At 40.2% G+C, this 15,009-nt stretch overlaps 1 protein-coding gene across 3 annotated transcripts in view; it reads left to right on the top strand.

Moving 5' to 3' along the window:
• Positions 1 to 15,009, top strand: part of Lef1 (lymphoid enhancer binding factor 1) — a 115,703-nt gene that overhangs the window by 67,401 nt on the left and 33,293 nt on the right. For all 3 annotated transcript variants that reach the window (XR_013092167.2, XM_076864675.2, XM_076864676.2), the window contains exon 4: positions 11,186 to 11,318. Coding sequence is in view for 2 of the 3 variants with exons in the window: in XM_076864675.2 (XP_076720790.1) it covers positions 11,186 to 11,318 (133 nt within the window). In the remaining variant the exon portion in view is untranslated. The remainder of the gene's footprint in view (positions 1 to 11,185; positions 11,319 to 15,009) is intronic.

Raw genomic sequence — 15,009 nt, forward strand, 5'->3', positions numbered from 1 at the left:
TTATCCATAGTTTTCTTTTCCATAAAAGGAATCGTTGTATAAAAGGTCACATACTGGAGGGAAGTGATATTGGTCAAAATTATACATGACATATTTTGTGCATGTACGAATATGTAACAAGAAGTCCAATCATTATGTATGCCTGTAATATACCAATAAAAAATGTGAAGAGAAAAAGGTTATATACCTACTTTTTATTTTAATCAAATTGGAGTTCAGGAGAGAAAGGGAGCAGTCCTGCTCATATAAGAGGTATAAAATTCAAGACACAAATCCATGATGTTTGTAATTTAAAATTTTCTCACAGCTACACCAAAAAAGTAAAGACAGGGGCTGGGGCTGTAGCTCAGTGGTAGAGCACTGGCCTAGCACATGTGAGGCCCTGGGTTCAATCTCAGCACCACAGAAAGATAAGTAAATAAAATAAAGGTATTGTGTCCATCTACAACTACAAAAAAATAAAAAATAAAAATAAAAAAGTAAAGACAAATAGGTAACATTAGTTTTAATAGTAACTTTATTTCATATACTATATCAAAATATGATCTCAACATGTAACCAGTATAAAACATATTAAAATATTTTACATTCTTTTCATACTGTTTGAAATCCAGTGTTTTGCACCTACAGCACATCCGAATCTGGACTAGTGACGTTAAGGGCTCAAGCTGCCATATGGGACAGTGCAAGTCTATGGAAGAGCTATACGGGGTGTGTGTGTGTGTGTGTGTGTGTTTATGTATGTATATGTATGTATGTAAATGTCACATTTATACTTTGATGCAAAATAATTTGAGTTTCCCAATGAACTTCAGCTCACAATTATTTATATTTTTAGCTCTAATCTTACTGATAAGGGTTGAACCCAAAATAGTTTATTTGTTGTATTTTTCCTTTTCAATTTCTGAAAGGCTCTTCAGCAACTCCTTCAGCAAAATGAGGGCCCTCAAAGACTTGATGTTACTCTTTTCACTTACTGGAACACCTAGTTTTAAGCAAAGAATATTTTACACATAACAGCACTTGTTAAAATCAGAAAGGCTTAGTGGAACAAAATTGGCATGTAAGCATTCCCGGTACTGTTCTGTAAATGCTTCACATCAATCTTAAAATTTAATTTTATTTAAACTAAAATAGGCAAATGCTTTTCACAATTACTTCACGTCAAGGAGGAAGGGTCCCTTTTCAATACGAAATAATTAGGTGTAAGTCTGTTGGCTTCGCCTCCATGGAATTTCGCACCATCTCTCTGCAGTCTGAGCATATAAACATGAACCGGCACTCCCCATCTGGGTAGCTGTGGGACTTCCCTGACCTTGACCCTCTGCAGACTGCACCTAGCTTTCCCACCCCAGGGGATCTTAAGTCCATCTCTCAAGCCCCAAACATTCTTCCTTTCCTGCTGTACATTGTTAGTGCCTTAAGATATCTTCCACCTCTGAAACTGGGCAATAGAGAGGAGTGACTGTGGTGGCTGCAGGATGACCCTGCCTCAAGTGTGCCATCCCTGGACACTGGAGGGGGTGCCCCTACCCCACTTTTAAACCTGTATTCAGACCAGCACCAGGATACCTGGGTGGGTCTATTCAGGATTGATGGCTGCTGAGCTTCAGACTTTGCTCCAACTCCTTCCCCCATCTCCAAGCAGTGCCCTTCCTCTCTGGTTCTAGAGCCTCTGGAGTTGCCTCCAATTCCGTTCTTTCCTGATGCCTCGTCATAAAGCCTTATCTCTGGACTATAGAGGAAACTGGTCTGCTGCCCCTGCTGTGGGCACTCTTGTGACAGACGAAGAAGGCACTTGCCCCTGACTCCTCACCCACCCCCACCCCCACTGATCCACACAAATACTGCTTTCACCAACTGACTGAAGTGGATCTTACATAAGTTACGCAGTGATTGGTAAAAGCTCTGCCCTTTTGGAACAGGGCAGCAGTTCTTTCCTAGGGATCATGGACCACTAAGTGCTCTATCCTCCCCAGTACACACCATAGCCTCTCTAGCCAGTCCATTGATGTGCGATTGTGTTTGTGTATCTATACACAGCTTTCTCAGATTTTCAGTGTCTGTAATCCAGAAAGTGTTGTGACCCTTTGGACTTTGCCTGCAGTCACTTCTACTGTAAAATGCATACACATCTGAGCCTGGTGGAGCCCCTGTGCTCCTCAGCTCCAGCCCAGGCAGGCCTCTCTCCTGCTTATTGCCTTCTCGGAACCTGGCAAGCCTTTCTCTAACCAGTATACCCTCCCTTATTCCACCTCCATTAGGTGCTGCATCACCTTACTTTAACATTTTACCACGGGGGGTGTGCAGTACCTCGCAGATCTGTTTTGGTTCATTTTTTGGCTTGTTTATCTTGACTGACTGGAGTTCCTTCTCTTAAGTTTTCAAAGACAGTCTTTAACATGAAAAACAAATGGAGTCCATAGGGATTAGGGGTGTGCTGAAGGTGTTTTGAAATCAGTCGGATGATAAGAATTGCAACTTAGGTGTCATTTTGTTTTTTCTTTTCCTCTATTCTTTCCTCAGCTTCTGACCTTGACCCAATCTCTGTACTTAGAGTCCAGTTACTGAAAACAGTGGGTTCCCTTTTGGCTCCCAGAAGGAATTGTTCCCCATTGTTATCATTTCTTTTCAGAAGTTCACAGTGTAAAGCTCAGGTGTTCAGAATTACACAGATCTGTAGCTGATCCATGTTCTCCCTTTGACAGTCCAGCCTAGGTAACCTTGGTAAAACAATCTCTCTGAGCCCCAGTTTCTTTATTTGAAAATGGGGAAATAAATTTGGTCACAAATTTGTCGTTCATTGTTTCTAGAATAGTCGATATTCAGCAAATGTCCCTCCTTTGTCTTTTTCACTCTCCCATCACATCTTCGTCCTCTCTCTTGCTCTAATTATCTTCCCTTGGTTTATTTCCCTTCTCACATCTTTATTTCATAGAACACTTGGGGCATTATTATTAGTGACTAACAAATGGTAAAGCAATTATAGAACTCTTTAGTTACCCCAAAAGGCCAGATAATTAAGTTAAAATAAAGCTTAAGGTTCTCATGATTTTTAATAGAATAATTGTACTTAAAATAATTATTATCTGAAAACTTTTCTAAAAAGGCAAATGATTGTCCAAACTTTGAATTATTGATTGTTAATGTTGAAAAGCAAACTCTTTCAAAATTTTCTTCAAAATAAGTTTACTTTGCTCCTCATCTCCCTGAATGATTGCCCTCTGAAGTTTCTTAAGCCCTGCCCCTGAGGTTTTGTGGACCTTTGCTTCCACATGATTCTCCCTGGTCTCCCTGATGTGGGAGGAGGAAAGGGCACAGTGTGCTAAATTTGGGGTCCTTCCCTCCGAACTGAAGCTCTGTTGGGTGTGAGTCTGCACACAGGATGTTACAGACTTGGGGAAAGAAAAGACAACACAAAACAAGCCAGACTCAGAACCTTATAGGGCAATCAGAATAATAAATCTTACCCGCAGAGGAGTCTTTGGTGATAACTTTTTGTCAAGGAGAGAAAAAAATGGGCGAGTGAAATGTCTTACCTTTGTTTTAACAGATGAGAGTATCCTTGCAGTATCATGAGCCCCTCCCTCCGCCTCCCCTACTCTCACCTTTGACAGAGGAAAATGGATCATTAGGTGGGCCTGGGATAGTCACATGAGCCCTTCAAAAGCAGAGAGCTTTCTCTCCTGACAAAGAAGAGGAAGTCAGAGGTTCCTATCACAGGAAGATTCGACAGGCCACTGGTGGCTTAAGGTGGAAGGGACTACTTGTCATGTAATGTGGGTGCCCCCCACCCAACAGCCAGCAACAAAATGGGAACAAACACAGGAACGGAACCCAACCAGGGCCTTGTGACAGGTACACTGAGCAGGGAGCTGGTCACACTGTGCCAGAATCCTGCCCAGTTGAAGCTGTCAATGAACTGGGATGCGTTAAGCTCCTAAATTTGCAGTGAGTTTTTCATGCAGCAAAAGAAAATGCCATCACTCCCTACTTTTAATACAAGGCTATGAATTCTTTTAAAAGCAGCTGGCTTCCTAGTGTTAAAACTTATTCAGACAATGAGTCATAAGAGATAGGTATTGAATGTCTCTGCTTTGCCAGGACCTGTATTAGATGCTGGGGACAAGTCACCAAGTTAAAATCTCCATCCAGTGAGAGAAAACAGATGCACAAATAGCAACAAGACGATATGGTAAATGCCTAAAGAGTCCTGGCCTGGGGCCTGTAAGGACAGAGAAGATTATGGTTAACTTTACCTTAGGGAACTGAAGTAAGGCTTCTTAGTGCCAGCGGGTACAAATCCACATTTCCAGCTATTGAATGTCAAGAATACATTGCACAAAAGAATAAAAGTCTATGATTCTGTACTAAGCTTAATGAATCAAGGTTTTAAAACACTTTAATCATCATATAAAAGGATGTGGTATATATGCTTATTTTTATTTATCTTTAAGGTTTACTTCATTTATACATTCAGTGTCCTAGCAAATAAGAGCAAAAAGAAATGATAGATTACTGCATCATGCAACCATGCTGTATCTGTAACCCATACATCTGTTTCTCTCCGAAGTCAACTGAAAAAATTCTTTTCACTTATTTGGCTGGGATCATCCATAATCAACAGCTATTTTATATATTATTACTTTGCTATAAGGGAGCAGTTCTCAAAGTGTGGTTTAGACCCCTAAATTCCAGAGGCTCCCTAACTTAATGTGTGTCTTAGAGATGAGTGATGTTGAATGATTAAAGTATAATAATTCATCTGCAGGCCCTCTTTCCCCCATCTCCTTTATCTATTCTATCAGTATTTATGGAGCACATATTATATGGCAAGACCTGAGTTACGTGTTTTATTTGTATTACTCATTAATATTAATTCTCATTTTAATCCTGTGAGTATTCTATCCATGTGACAAATGAAGAAACTAAGGTCCTAAAAAAGTAAGTGGATTACTGTAAGGTTAGCAACTAAGTAGCATTTGGATGTTTAGGATTTGAACTCTTGGCCTTGGTGCTATGTATTTGAGTATTAAACTTTTTATTATTGATAGTGTCTTCGACTTGACAGCCAGAGGATACCAGAGCTGTGTATTTGGTGGACTTGGGTTCACAACCTGTCTCTGCTACTTAACATCCTATGTAAACCTACATAAATTACTTAACCAGTCAGAACCTCTGTGTTCTCTATAAAACAAAACTCACAATGCCTAACTGATGATTAGCTGATGTAATGTGTAGAATCATCGCCTTGTAGAAAACTAAGAAGAGTGGGCACTCTGTGGTTTCTTGTTTGAAAGCTGCTTTCCAGCAGTCTGTTTGGAGTCCTGCTGGTGACATCAGTCTTCTCCAAGTGGTCAGTTGTTTCTGTCTAGCTATTTCATTTTAGTTGAGTCCATGGCAGGCCGCACTTAGCTGGCAGGATGGTTTGGAACAGAGGTGGAGAGAGAAGCTAGGGACCACAGTGTGGACAGTACGAGAGGGGGCCTTGGTGTCAAACCAATACAAGCACAGCCCATCTGCCCACTAATGATTACTTTGCTCTGTGTTCAAAGGGCCTCAGCCTCCTCATCTATAAACATGGGGTACTAACACCCACTGTGTGAAGGCGGGCCAGAGCTCATATGAAAGCACTCCTGTGATGACTGGCACTTACCAGGTGTCCAGTCAATATTAATTCCTTCCCCCATGACTGGTCCTTCCCCTCCTAGGAGGACATGGTATTGGAAGTTGCTATTGAAGGTCTGTAGACCATCCCTTTGCTCCGGAGTCGGGCCCTGTGTATGTTGGAAGCTTTAGAGCCCAAGGCTTCCTCATTACCTGGAAATACCTGCAGCATCCTACCCAGGGGTGCTCTCAGATTTGAAAGCCATGTCACACCTGAACCAGCTATTCAGATTTGGTGGATGGGAGTAAATATTTCCAGTACTGAATGTTATTTTTGAGGTTAGTGGATGCAAACGTAAGGACATCCTTTTGGATAATGTAATTCTGCCCCTCTATGTGAGAAGGCTTCAGAAGGGTTCTCAGAAGAGAAGGGAAAGGGACATTACATGGCTTTATTTTATGAAGACCAGACATCTTCATATTTTAATAAAAAGCAAAATGCTATCATAATGGTTGAGGCCAGATGAAATTCCTCATCTCAGTTAGTGGGCAGAGTGTTAAATTCCCATGTATTCGGTTACTCCCAAGAGCACCATTGATAAAATGCACAGCCAATTGAAATGGAACTTGAGACTTTTATGCACAGCCAGATCCCGTGCTGTGGATTTAGTTCAAGTCTGGAGATGCAGTGGGGACTGGCTGTCAGGTCAGCAGGCTTCTCCCCCAGGTCTTCTATTTACCAGCAGGCCCACGGCCTTAGCCAGGAGGGAGCTGAACCACTTCAGTCCTTCCCAGAACCACATCCTCAGAAGCTGACAACTTTCACGATACTTTGAGATCCTGCCAGTGGTGAGTGGGTCATTTCTGGGAACGCGGCTTTGGGGATAGCTCTCAGGATCCCTAAGTGGCACCCACTTCGTGTCCACAGGAGGTGTGGGTTTTATTGGCTGTGATGCCAAGGAGGTTCTTACCTGCAGGGACCAGCCTGGGTGGCAGCCAACCAAGCTCCTTGGAATGTTTTCTAGTCCCGGAGAAGAAGGCGGCTGTTGAGTCTCTACAGTTCTGACCACTTATACTGAGGTGCCTCTTTGTCTGATGAGATTCCTGTGCCTGTGACAGAGACCACACACTTTCATAGATGTCACATACTATCAGGTATGGCCCAGATGGTCAACTCAGTGTCCAAGATTTTACAAACTTGGCTCTTCAAGGAGGCTGCATGGTGTGTTGGTAATGAAATTCGGCTCTAGAGGCAGACTTTGTGCATTTGAATCCTGGCTCTGCCACTCCTGAGCTGCACGCCCTTAGGAAAGTTACTCAGCTTCTCTGCGCCTCATCTGGAAAAGGAGGATGACAGTAGTACCTGCCTAGAAGGCAGCTGTAAAAATAAAATGTTTAGCATACAGTAAGCACTTGGTCAGTATTCGTTGTTGTAATTATTGGGTGGTACATGGGTGCGATGGCCTAATGGCGAGTCTGTCAAGTTTGGGAAGGGATTTCAGTCATCCTACTAAATAGCATGTGTGAGTGCTGAGAGAGTTGTCTTCCAGAGTCTATTCTTTATATTTTATCTCCTTTCTATCCTTTATATTTTCAATACCTGTTCTTTTCATCTGAACCTCCTTTGCTTATCCACCAGTCCCCTGCCCAGGAGCAAAGCATGTGCAGTTAAAATCGGGCAACCACAGTTATCAGCCCAGCTCAGCCACCTGCTGCCATGTGAGCATAAAGAGGTTGCTGAACCTCCTTGAGCAGAAGTGGAGAATTTGGGATGACACAAAGCTGCTGATTGTCTCATAAAGGTGGAGTGATCATGCATTCTATTCACCTGGCATAATGAAACAAATTGGAAATACTTGGTGATTCTCCACTGGAAAGAAAGACTGACCTATGAGTGAAAAAGAATCCAAGCAACTTTTACTGGTTTTCTCTCCACCCTCCCTTAGAGGATAGTGGGAATAGCACCTGCTTAGGATGTGTGTGTTGGGTACCCAGCCCAGAGCAAGAGCTAAAAAGATTGAATTTCTCTACTGGTGGACTCCAGTGCCTTGGGTATCCCGGGGGCTCTGTTCCTGTGATACTTGCAGCACCCTACTTCACGGGGAGTTGGGTAGTGAGTGTGCACTCTGACAAGTGCTGTCAGTTGTCCTGGCTTGACAACCTATTCCCTGGTGACCTCTTTTTCTCACCTTTCCATCTTACAGAATATGGAGCTTGGACTAAACGAGCTTTAGGTTTCTTACAGCCTTACCATGATACAAGGATGTGGAATTAGACCCACTCTGTCTTTCCCATCACCCAGTTCATTTTCTTCACAATACTTGATGCTTTCTGTTCAGTTTTTATTTGGTTTTGTTTTTTTACCCACCCCCTGCTGCCTGTCCCTACTTTTGGGCCCCCAGAAAGTAAGCTGCATGAGAATAGGGACCTTGTCTGGACTATTTTAGTTGCTTAATAAATATATGCATGCACATATAGACATGTAAGACTGCATTATAATGTAGTTAAATAAATTTGTCTACAGCGATTTGGGGAGTGGGTTGATTATTCTTCTCTATTCCCCACCTTAAAATATACCACATTCTTATTTGGAGATTTAAAGAATTGAATTAAGAATGGCTGTACTGTCTATCTTAAAACTGAACCAAAGTAGCAGACCCAGAGTTCTCACCTGTGTGTACATGTATTATCAAAGGACAGTTTTAACTCCTAAAATCAGAGCAAGCCCACAAGCTTAGGGCTGAGGACAGTTGACCATAATGGCACCGTGCCAAGTATCTGCAGCATAGGTTGGAATCCACTTTGTTCCGTCTATATACATGGTAGAAATGGTCGGCAGGAGGCAAAATATAACCCTTAGAATTCTGCTCACACATATTACTGAGATTTCATATTACTCTTATTATTTGGCCACAAAAATGGGCGTAATCCTTGTTGGCTTTAACATACCTACTAGTATTGCTTTCGCTATCCATCTTGCAAAATATAAGACAAGGCCAGAGCTTAAATTAAAATCCTCAGCTTCTTATCTCCTTCCCACAGGAAAGCAAATCTGTGTTGAAAACCGTAAAATTAAGAGGAGAGCAAGGATAGCATAATTTAGCAAAAATTCATGGCACCAGATTCTGAGCTATATGACTGGAGGGACAGGTCAGACATTAAGAAGATGCTGCCTGCTAATGCAGGTTCCTTAAGGTGGTGCTCTGGAAACAGGAAAGGCATGCAAAAAAATACATACATCCTTCCAGAAGATCTCTGCAGTGCTTACTATGACCACCCTAAAAAAAATCTTTGTGAATTGTTTGGCAATTATTACCTCCCTTGAGACTTTCAGATGAGTCAAAGTGGTTATTCTAAACTGCAGTTGAAATGTATTCATTTTAGCATTTGGGTGTTGAGAATTTTTTTCTTCATTTGCAAAAGGGTTTATAATAATATCCTCATATCCCCACTCCCACCCTTCACCCACCTCCTCTAGCATTCTAAATGCCTTGTATTTAAGAAGCTCATTCTGTATATTTGGCAAACTACATCATTAACACTTGAAAAGCATTAAAAGGTCTTTTTAAACCTTTTTTAAACATTTATATTCATAGATGTTTGTGTGCTGAGGTGTGTAGAGAGAAACTGTGCGGCTTTGATAATGGCGCTCTATTTAATAAATGCCAGTGGCTATATAAGCTATGCAGGTTTTGCCATTAGACAGAAGCTGATAATTATAGAGAAAATCTAGTATGGAAATTATACCACTGTCCAAAAACATGCGTTTTTTTTTTTTCCTTTACCTCCCTCCCCCACCTCCCCCTCCCCCGCCCCAAGTTTCTTTTGGACTGAGGTTGTAATGATAGGGTGTAAAGAGAATTAAGTATTGCTAGGATGATTGTTCCTAATTTTCCTGAGGGTACTTCTTTTCCACTGGAACCACATACTTTTTACATCTAATTTGATTAAAAAAAACACACACACACACACACACACAACCAAACAAAAAAACATCGAATTCAAAATGAGTGTGCACCTTCAGTGCAGCCACCATACACAGGTGTGCTTGGGTCTTTTAACCTTCTGGTATACACCTATGTCATGGGCAATTCATGTTGTGTGCATTTCATGTTCTTCCTCAGTTTCTTTTTTTTTTTTTTAATATGAATATTCGCTTTTGAAGAAACTGATTTCACAAGTATCTTAGTCTATAGTACAGTAAAATCTCTGTAATTCAAACTAATCATGGTGAAGGCATGCCTGAACTAGTGAAATCATTATATTCGATTCCTCTTAAATCCGCATTACTCATTACAGCAGTGTTTCTAAATGGAGACTGTTCCTGAGACAGCTTTAATTAGTAGATGGGTTTAAAGTCAGGGCCATCGTGCACGTGTTTATAACTGCTGCTCCCTTTCTTTGGGGGGAGGGGGGAGTTTCTCTTCTTTATTGTTTTTGAAGTTGACAGATAAATTTGTATGTATTTATCCTGTAGAACATGATGTTTTGACTATTACATTGTGGAATGGAAATATAGCTAATGTGTAAATTAGCTCACCAAGTTATTTTTATGGTGAGAACACTTAACATCCACTCTCAGCATTTTTCAAGAATGTACTATATTGTCATTAACTAGAGTTTCACTGAAATGATCCCCTAGTTAGGTTATAGGTGCTTAAGTCTTGTTTACATTATTGATTTACTTAGTTCTTTCTTGGAGGATGGAGGAGGGCTTCAACTTTGCAGACAGAACAGTCGTAGATTCCAAATTGATGGAGTCCTAAGAGATAATCTGAACCTTGAACATGTGTTATTGTTGTATAGTTTTGAGATTCCAAATTAAATTTAAAAATTTGTAAAGCACAAGATCTATAAAGTATGTTAAAATATAAAATGTCACCAACTTAAAAATGTACTTTCAAATTATATATTATTTAAATAAGGAGGAGTTTATTAGTACTTCTGGAAACTAGAGAAACAGAAGATAAACTGAGTAGAGGCTGAAGCGTGATGCACAGTGATGTCTGACAGAGCTGTAAGATGTGAAAAAATGGTGTCATGTGGTTCTTAAAGATGCACAACTACAGAATTATGAATTTATAAACTATAAATCTATATCTGTTGAGTTATTTAAAAATTTGCCCTTAAGATTGGCAACATTTATTCATTTATATGTTCATAAGAATTTTTTATTGCATGCTTTTTTCTTGTCAGACATATGTAATCAAAAAAGAGCTTATAAAACATAACTTTTGTTCCATTAACTCTTTATTGACCTTAACCTTAGGATATAATCCAAAAGGGAGGATAAATATGTATAAACTGGGTTTCGTGGCATAGGGAATCAGTGATCCACCTCTCTAAGGGCCCCTCTAAGCAGGTAACAGCATGGTCTCATGGTGGAATAGTTATGTACTCCAGGAGTGTTTAACATGGAAAACTGCAAAGAATCAAAGAGGTGACTTCAGTCAAGGTCTACAGATGATTCTTGGGTTATACTGATGACTGGTTACTGTAATTGTGTGACATTTCCTTTGGGAGAGGAGATACGAGTTGGACATCCATATTAACGGTTGACCTTGTGGTTATTTTGCAGTCAAATAAAGTGCCCGTGGTGCAGCCGTCCCATGCGGTCCACCCACTCACCCCCCTCATCACTTACAGCGACGAGCACTTTTCTCCAGGATCACACCCATCACACATCCCATCAGATGTCAGCTCCAAACAAGGTGAGAGCCCAGGCCTGCCCGGCCTCTTTGCTAATTGAGGAGTCAAAATTGCCTGAGTCTCAGTGGCCCTTTGCTCCAGGTCATTGGGTGGACCAAAGTACATTTGTAGAGAATAAGAATAATTTATTGGTTAGCAAGAATTTGTTGTTGCTTCTTTAATTTTTCAGTGTTAAGAAACAAGAAACACTTAGTAGGGTGATTTTCCACGTGACAGCTGTGAAAATCTGAGAGTCACAATATAAACCAGTGTGTCACACAAACAGACTAAATGTTCAGTCATTATTTCAGCATGTCCCCCACCACCTTATCTTAGGGGTTATGTTCTATTCTCCTCTGGGTGCTTTATACAGTGGGTCACACTGAGCTGCAGAGTTAATGCCTTTTACATCACAGCTGAGCACTTATCACAAACTGTGGCTGAAACTTTTGCAATTTGAGGCAGGATAACAAAATTAGTCCAGATTTCTTTTTTCTTCTTCAGAATATCTTGGACAGAAGGTTAGTTCTTACTGTAGATCACAGCAACCTCATGGTATGATTATTTTGATTTCCCTTAAGTGCAGAACTTTCACCTTTTCACTTGAAGGGGTTACTTTGTGGCTTTGTCTGAATTGTCAGCGTAACTTTTCTTTCCTTAAAAACTATTATTTTTTCACTTAAATATGTAAAATAAGTGTTATTTGAACACAGACACTGCAGTACCATGATGGTAAAGCATGATGGTAGATAGCTTCTAAGTGAGTAATTGGGTTAGTACAGCATGGTTATGGGACACAGGGATGATTTATATCCCAGGCAGGGACAGTGGGAGAGAACAAAATTTCATCCTGGTGCACAGAACAGTGCTTAATTTAAAACCCATAACATTGTTTATTTCTGGAATTTCCTACTTAATATTTTTAGACTTTGGTTGACCATGTGTAACTGAAACCATAGAAAAGGAAACTGTGGCTGGGGGGTTGGGGGTACGACTATAAAAGGTGTTGATGGTGATTTTTATTAAAAAAAGTAGAAAAGGGGAAAATTGGGAGATTTTCACTTCAAATATTTTTCTGAGCCTCTTGTGAATTCATTAGTCAGCTATATTCCTATTATATTTTATCCTTTCCTGTGTACCAGCACTAGCTTATAATCATAAATAAATCATCTATGGAAAGTCAAAGCAGCTGCATTCTGTTTGGCTCCCATACCAAACTCTGCTTCTGCTGCAGTTTCAGAAAAACAGACATGTTATAAGAGGTCTGAAAAATCAAAATGTCCAGTTTTTACCCAGTGTGTACAGGTATGGTTGGGAGTGGGACTGAGCTGTGTTCTCCAGACCTTCTGGTCCCATTGTCTCAGGGCCAGCCTCGGGATGGCTTTGCTCTCAGGATAGCCTGTACCTCTTTCTGAGAGCACACGCACAGTTGGACTTCAGCAGGATATTTGAAGGTTCAAAATAAATCCTTGAAAACAGAATATGAAGGGGTAAAATTTTTCTCCACCTGCATTTCACCTGTGTGTCCGCCCAGGTTCTGCCCTGTTGTGGGCAACAACATTCAAAATGTGTAAAAAAAAGTATTCAGTAGCCAGTTGTCCTTTCTACCACTATTACTGTATCTAGATGAAACCCTTCACTTTCAGTTTCTCTGTCCTTAGACCACAGCACTTAGTTGAAGACTTGTTACTGTTGCACTTGAACTCAAATAAAGAGCCCAGCTACCAAAATCACCTGTGTGGACATTTCTAGGTCTGCCTGTTCCAATTCTCCTTCCCAGTCCTTTCTCCACCTGCTTCCTTTTATTAACAGCTTCCAAGAATACAAACCTTCAAAAAGACAGGCCTGAGAAGAATACAACAGACACTAGTATGGCAATATGTAAAACAGTGAATGTGTAACCGATGTGATTCTGTAATCTGTATACGGGGTAAAAATGGGAGTTCATAACCCACTTGAATCAAAGTGTGAAATATGATATGTCAAGAACTATGTAATGTTTTGAACAACCAACAATGAAAATTAAAAAAAAAAAAAAAAAAGACAGGCCTGTGGGTCTATAGTGAGGAGGAGAATTAAGGGATTTTAGAAGGAAGACTGACTTTGAGAGGGAAGATCAGTAATATGATCTTGGTCATGGTGAGTTGAAGTGTCTTTGAGATGTCTTTGGGGAGACTTGACACAGGCAGGCATATTTAAACATGTGGGTCACAACCCCAGGCCAGGGACTGAGTTGGAACATACATCTAGGAAGCATAAATATGTGGAGGACAGACCTAGATACAAAAGCCTCAACTCAGAACTAGCAAAGAGAATCTCACAGTGTGTTTTATTTCACTGTATTTATTTATTTAACAATTAAATAGTGCTTACTATGTCCTAGGTCCTGTTCAAAGCACTTTGAAACATTAACTTATTTAAGAGAATAACACGTCATGGTTTATTAGTTTTTCTCTGGAGAATTCTAAGACAGTTCACTTTTTTAAAAAAGACAGGTTTATGACTGGCTACTAATTACATTTATATTTTTCTCTTCTGTTTTCATCTCAACTGCCCTCCTATCTTGTTCTGCCTAATTGTAATTTATATCATTGCTTCTTAAACTTTTTTTTTCCTTAACAAACTGCAGACCTACAGAGAATGGACCAGAAGTTCTCTGCGTAGTTTCTTTAGTCTTTGTTGTTTGAAAAATGTTGTGATTTTATTTTTCTTCCTTACACTCTTCGTTTTTATTTTAATATGAAGATCCTGTTTTTAATTACATGTTTGTCCTGGGCTTCACGTACCTCATCATCATGTACCTCTGGGGATGTAAACTCTGGTTTGGGAAGCATTCATTTACATGATATTGAGTTTATATAATCCCATTTGAGTATTTTTATTGCCAAAAAAATAAGCTCAGTAGGCCTCTTGGTTTCTTTCTTTCCTGCTGCCTCCCTTTTGGGTCTATTGTGTAGTTCAGCTGATTAAAACATGATGGTACCGAGGCCCAGAGTTGCTGATGTCTTTGTTCAGAGTAGGCAAATCAACTTTGATCTAAGGGGGACTGGGGAACCCTAAAGAGTAGCATGTCCTTATTCTTACCCTAGGCAGAGTTATTCAGTAAATATAAATGGTTTGTCTTTGATACCCATTCTCATTTGTAAAAAAATAAAATAAGTTCAGTTTCATTTCCTATTGGAGACCACATTAGTTTCTGCCCTTTTCTCCTCCTCTCCCTCCCTCACTCCCTTTGTGTGTATGTAGGAAAGGGAAAGAAAGTTCATACCACTTATTTGTCTAACTCGTAGTCAAGTATGGTTGAAATGTTAAAAGGAAAGAGCTTTTTACAAAATACTGCTTATATCTTTGTGTTATCCATTTTATCCTTATATATAACAACAGTCACATAGCATTTATACTTGTGCTGGGCACTGTGCTGCAGGACCTGTGTTAATGCATTTATCCTTTACAACAACCTCTCTACTATTATCATTTGAGTATTCAAAAACAAATAACTTCCTCAAACACGTGTAGCCAGTGACTGGCATATCTACACAGTCTGACTCCAGAATCATTTCATTTACATTTATGTAGAGTTACTTATAAAAGCTTAAAAATCTTTAAGGCTCTGCTGAGTGTATCCTTCAGCACACACAGTGAGTGCTCCGTGAACACTAGGTGAGCACATGACAGGAACTATATCTTCGACTGCAGGGCAGTCGGAGGAGAGGC

This window comes from Callospermophilus lateralis, chromosome 8 (genome assembly GCF_048772815.1).
Source record: "Callospermophilus lateralis isolate mCalLat2 chromosome 8, mCalLat2.hap1, whole genome shotgun sequence".
Taxonomy (NCBI): Eukaryota; Metazoa; Chordata; class Mammalia; order Rodentia; family Sciuridae; genus Callospermophilus; species Callospermophilus lateralis.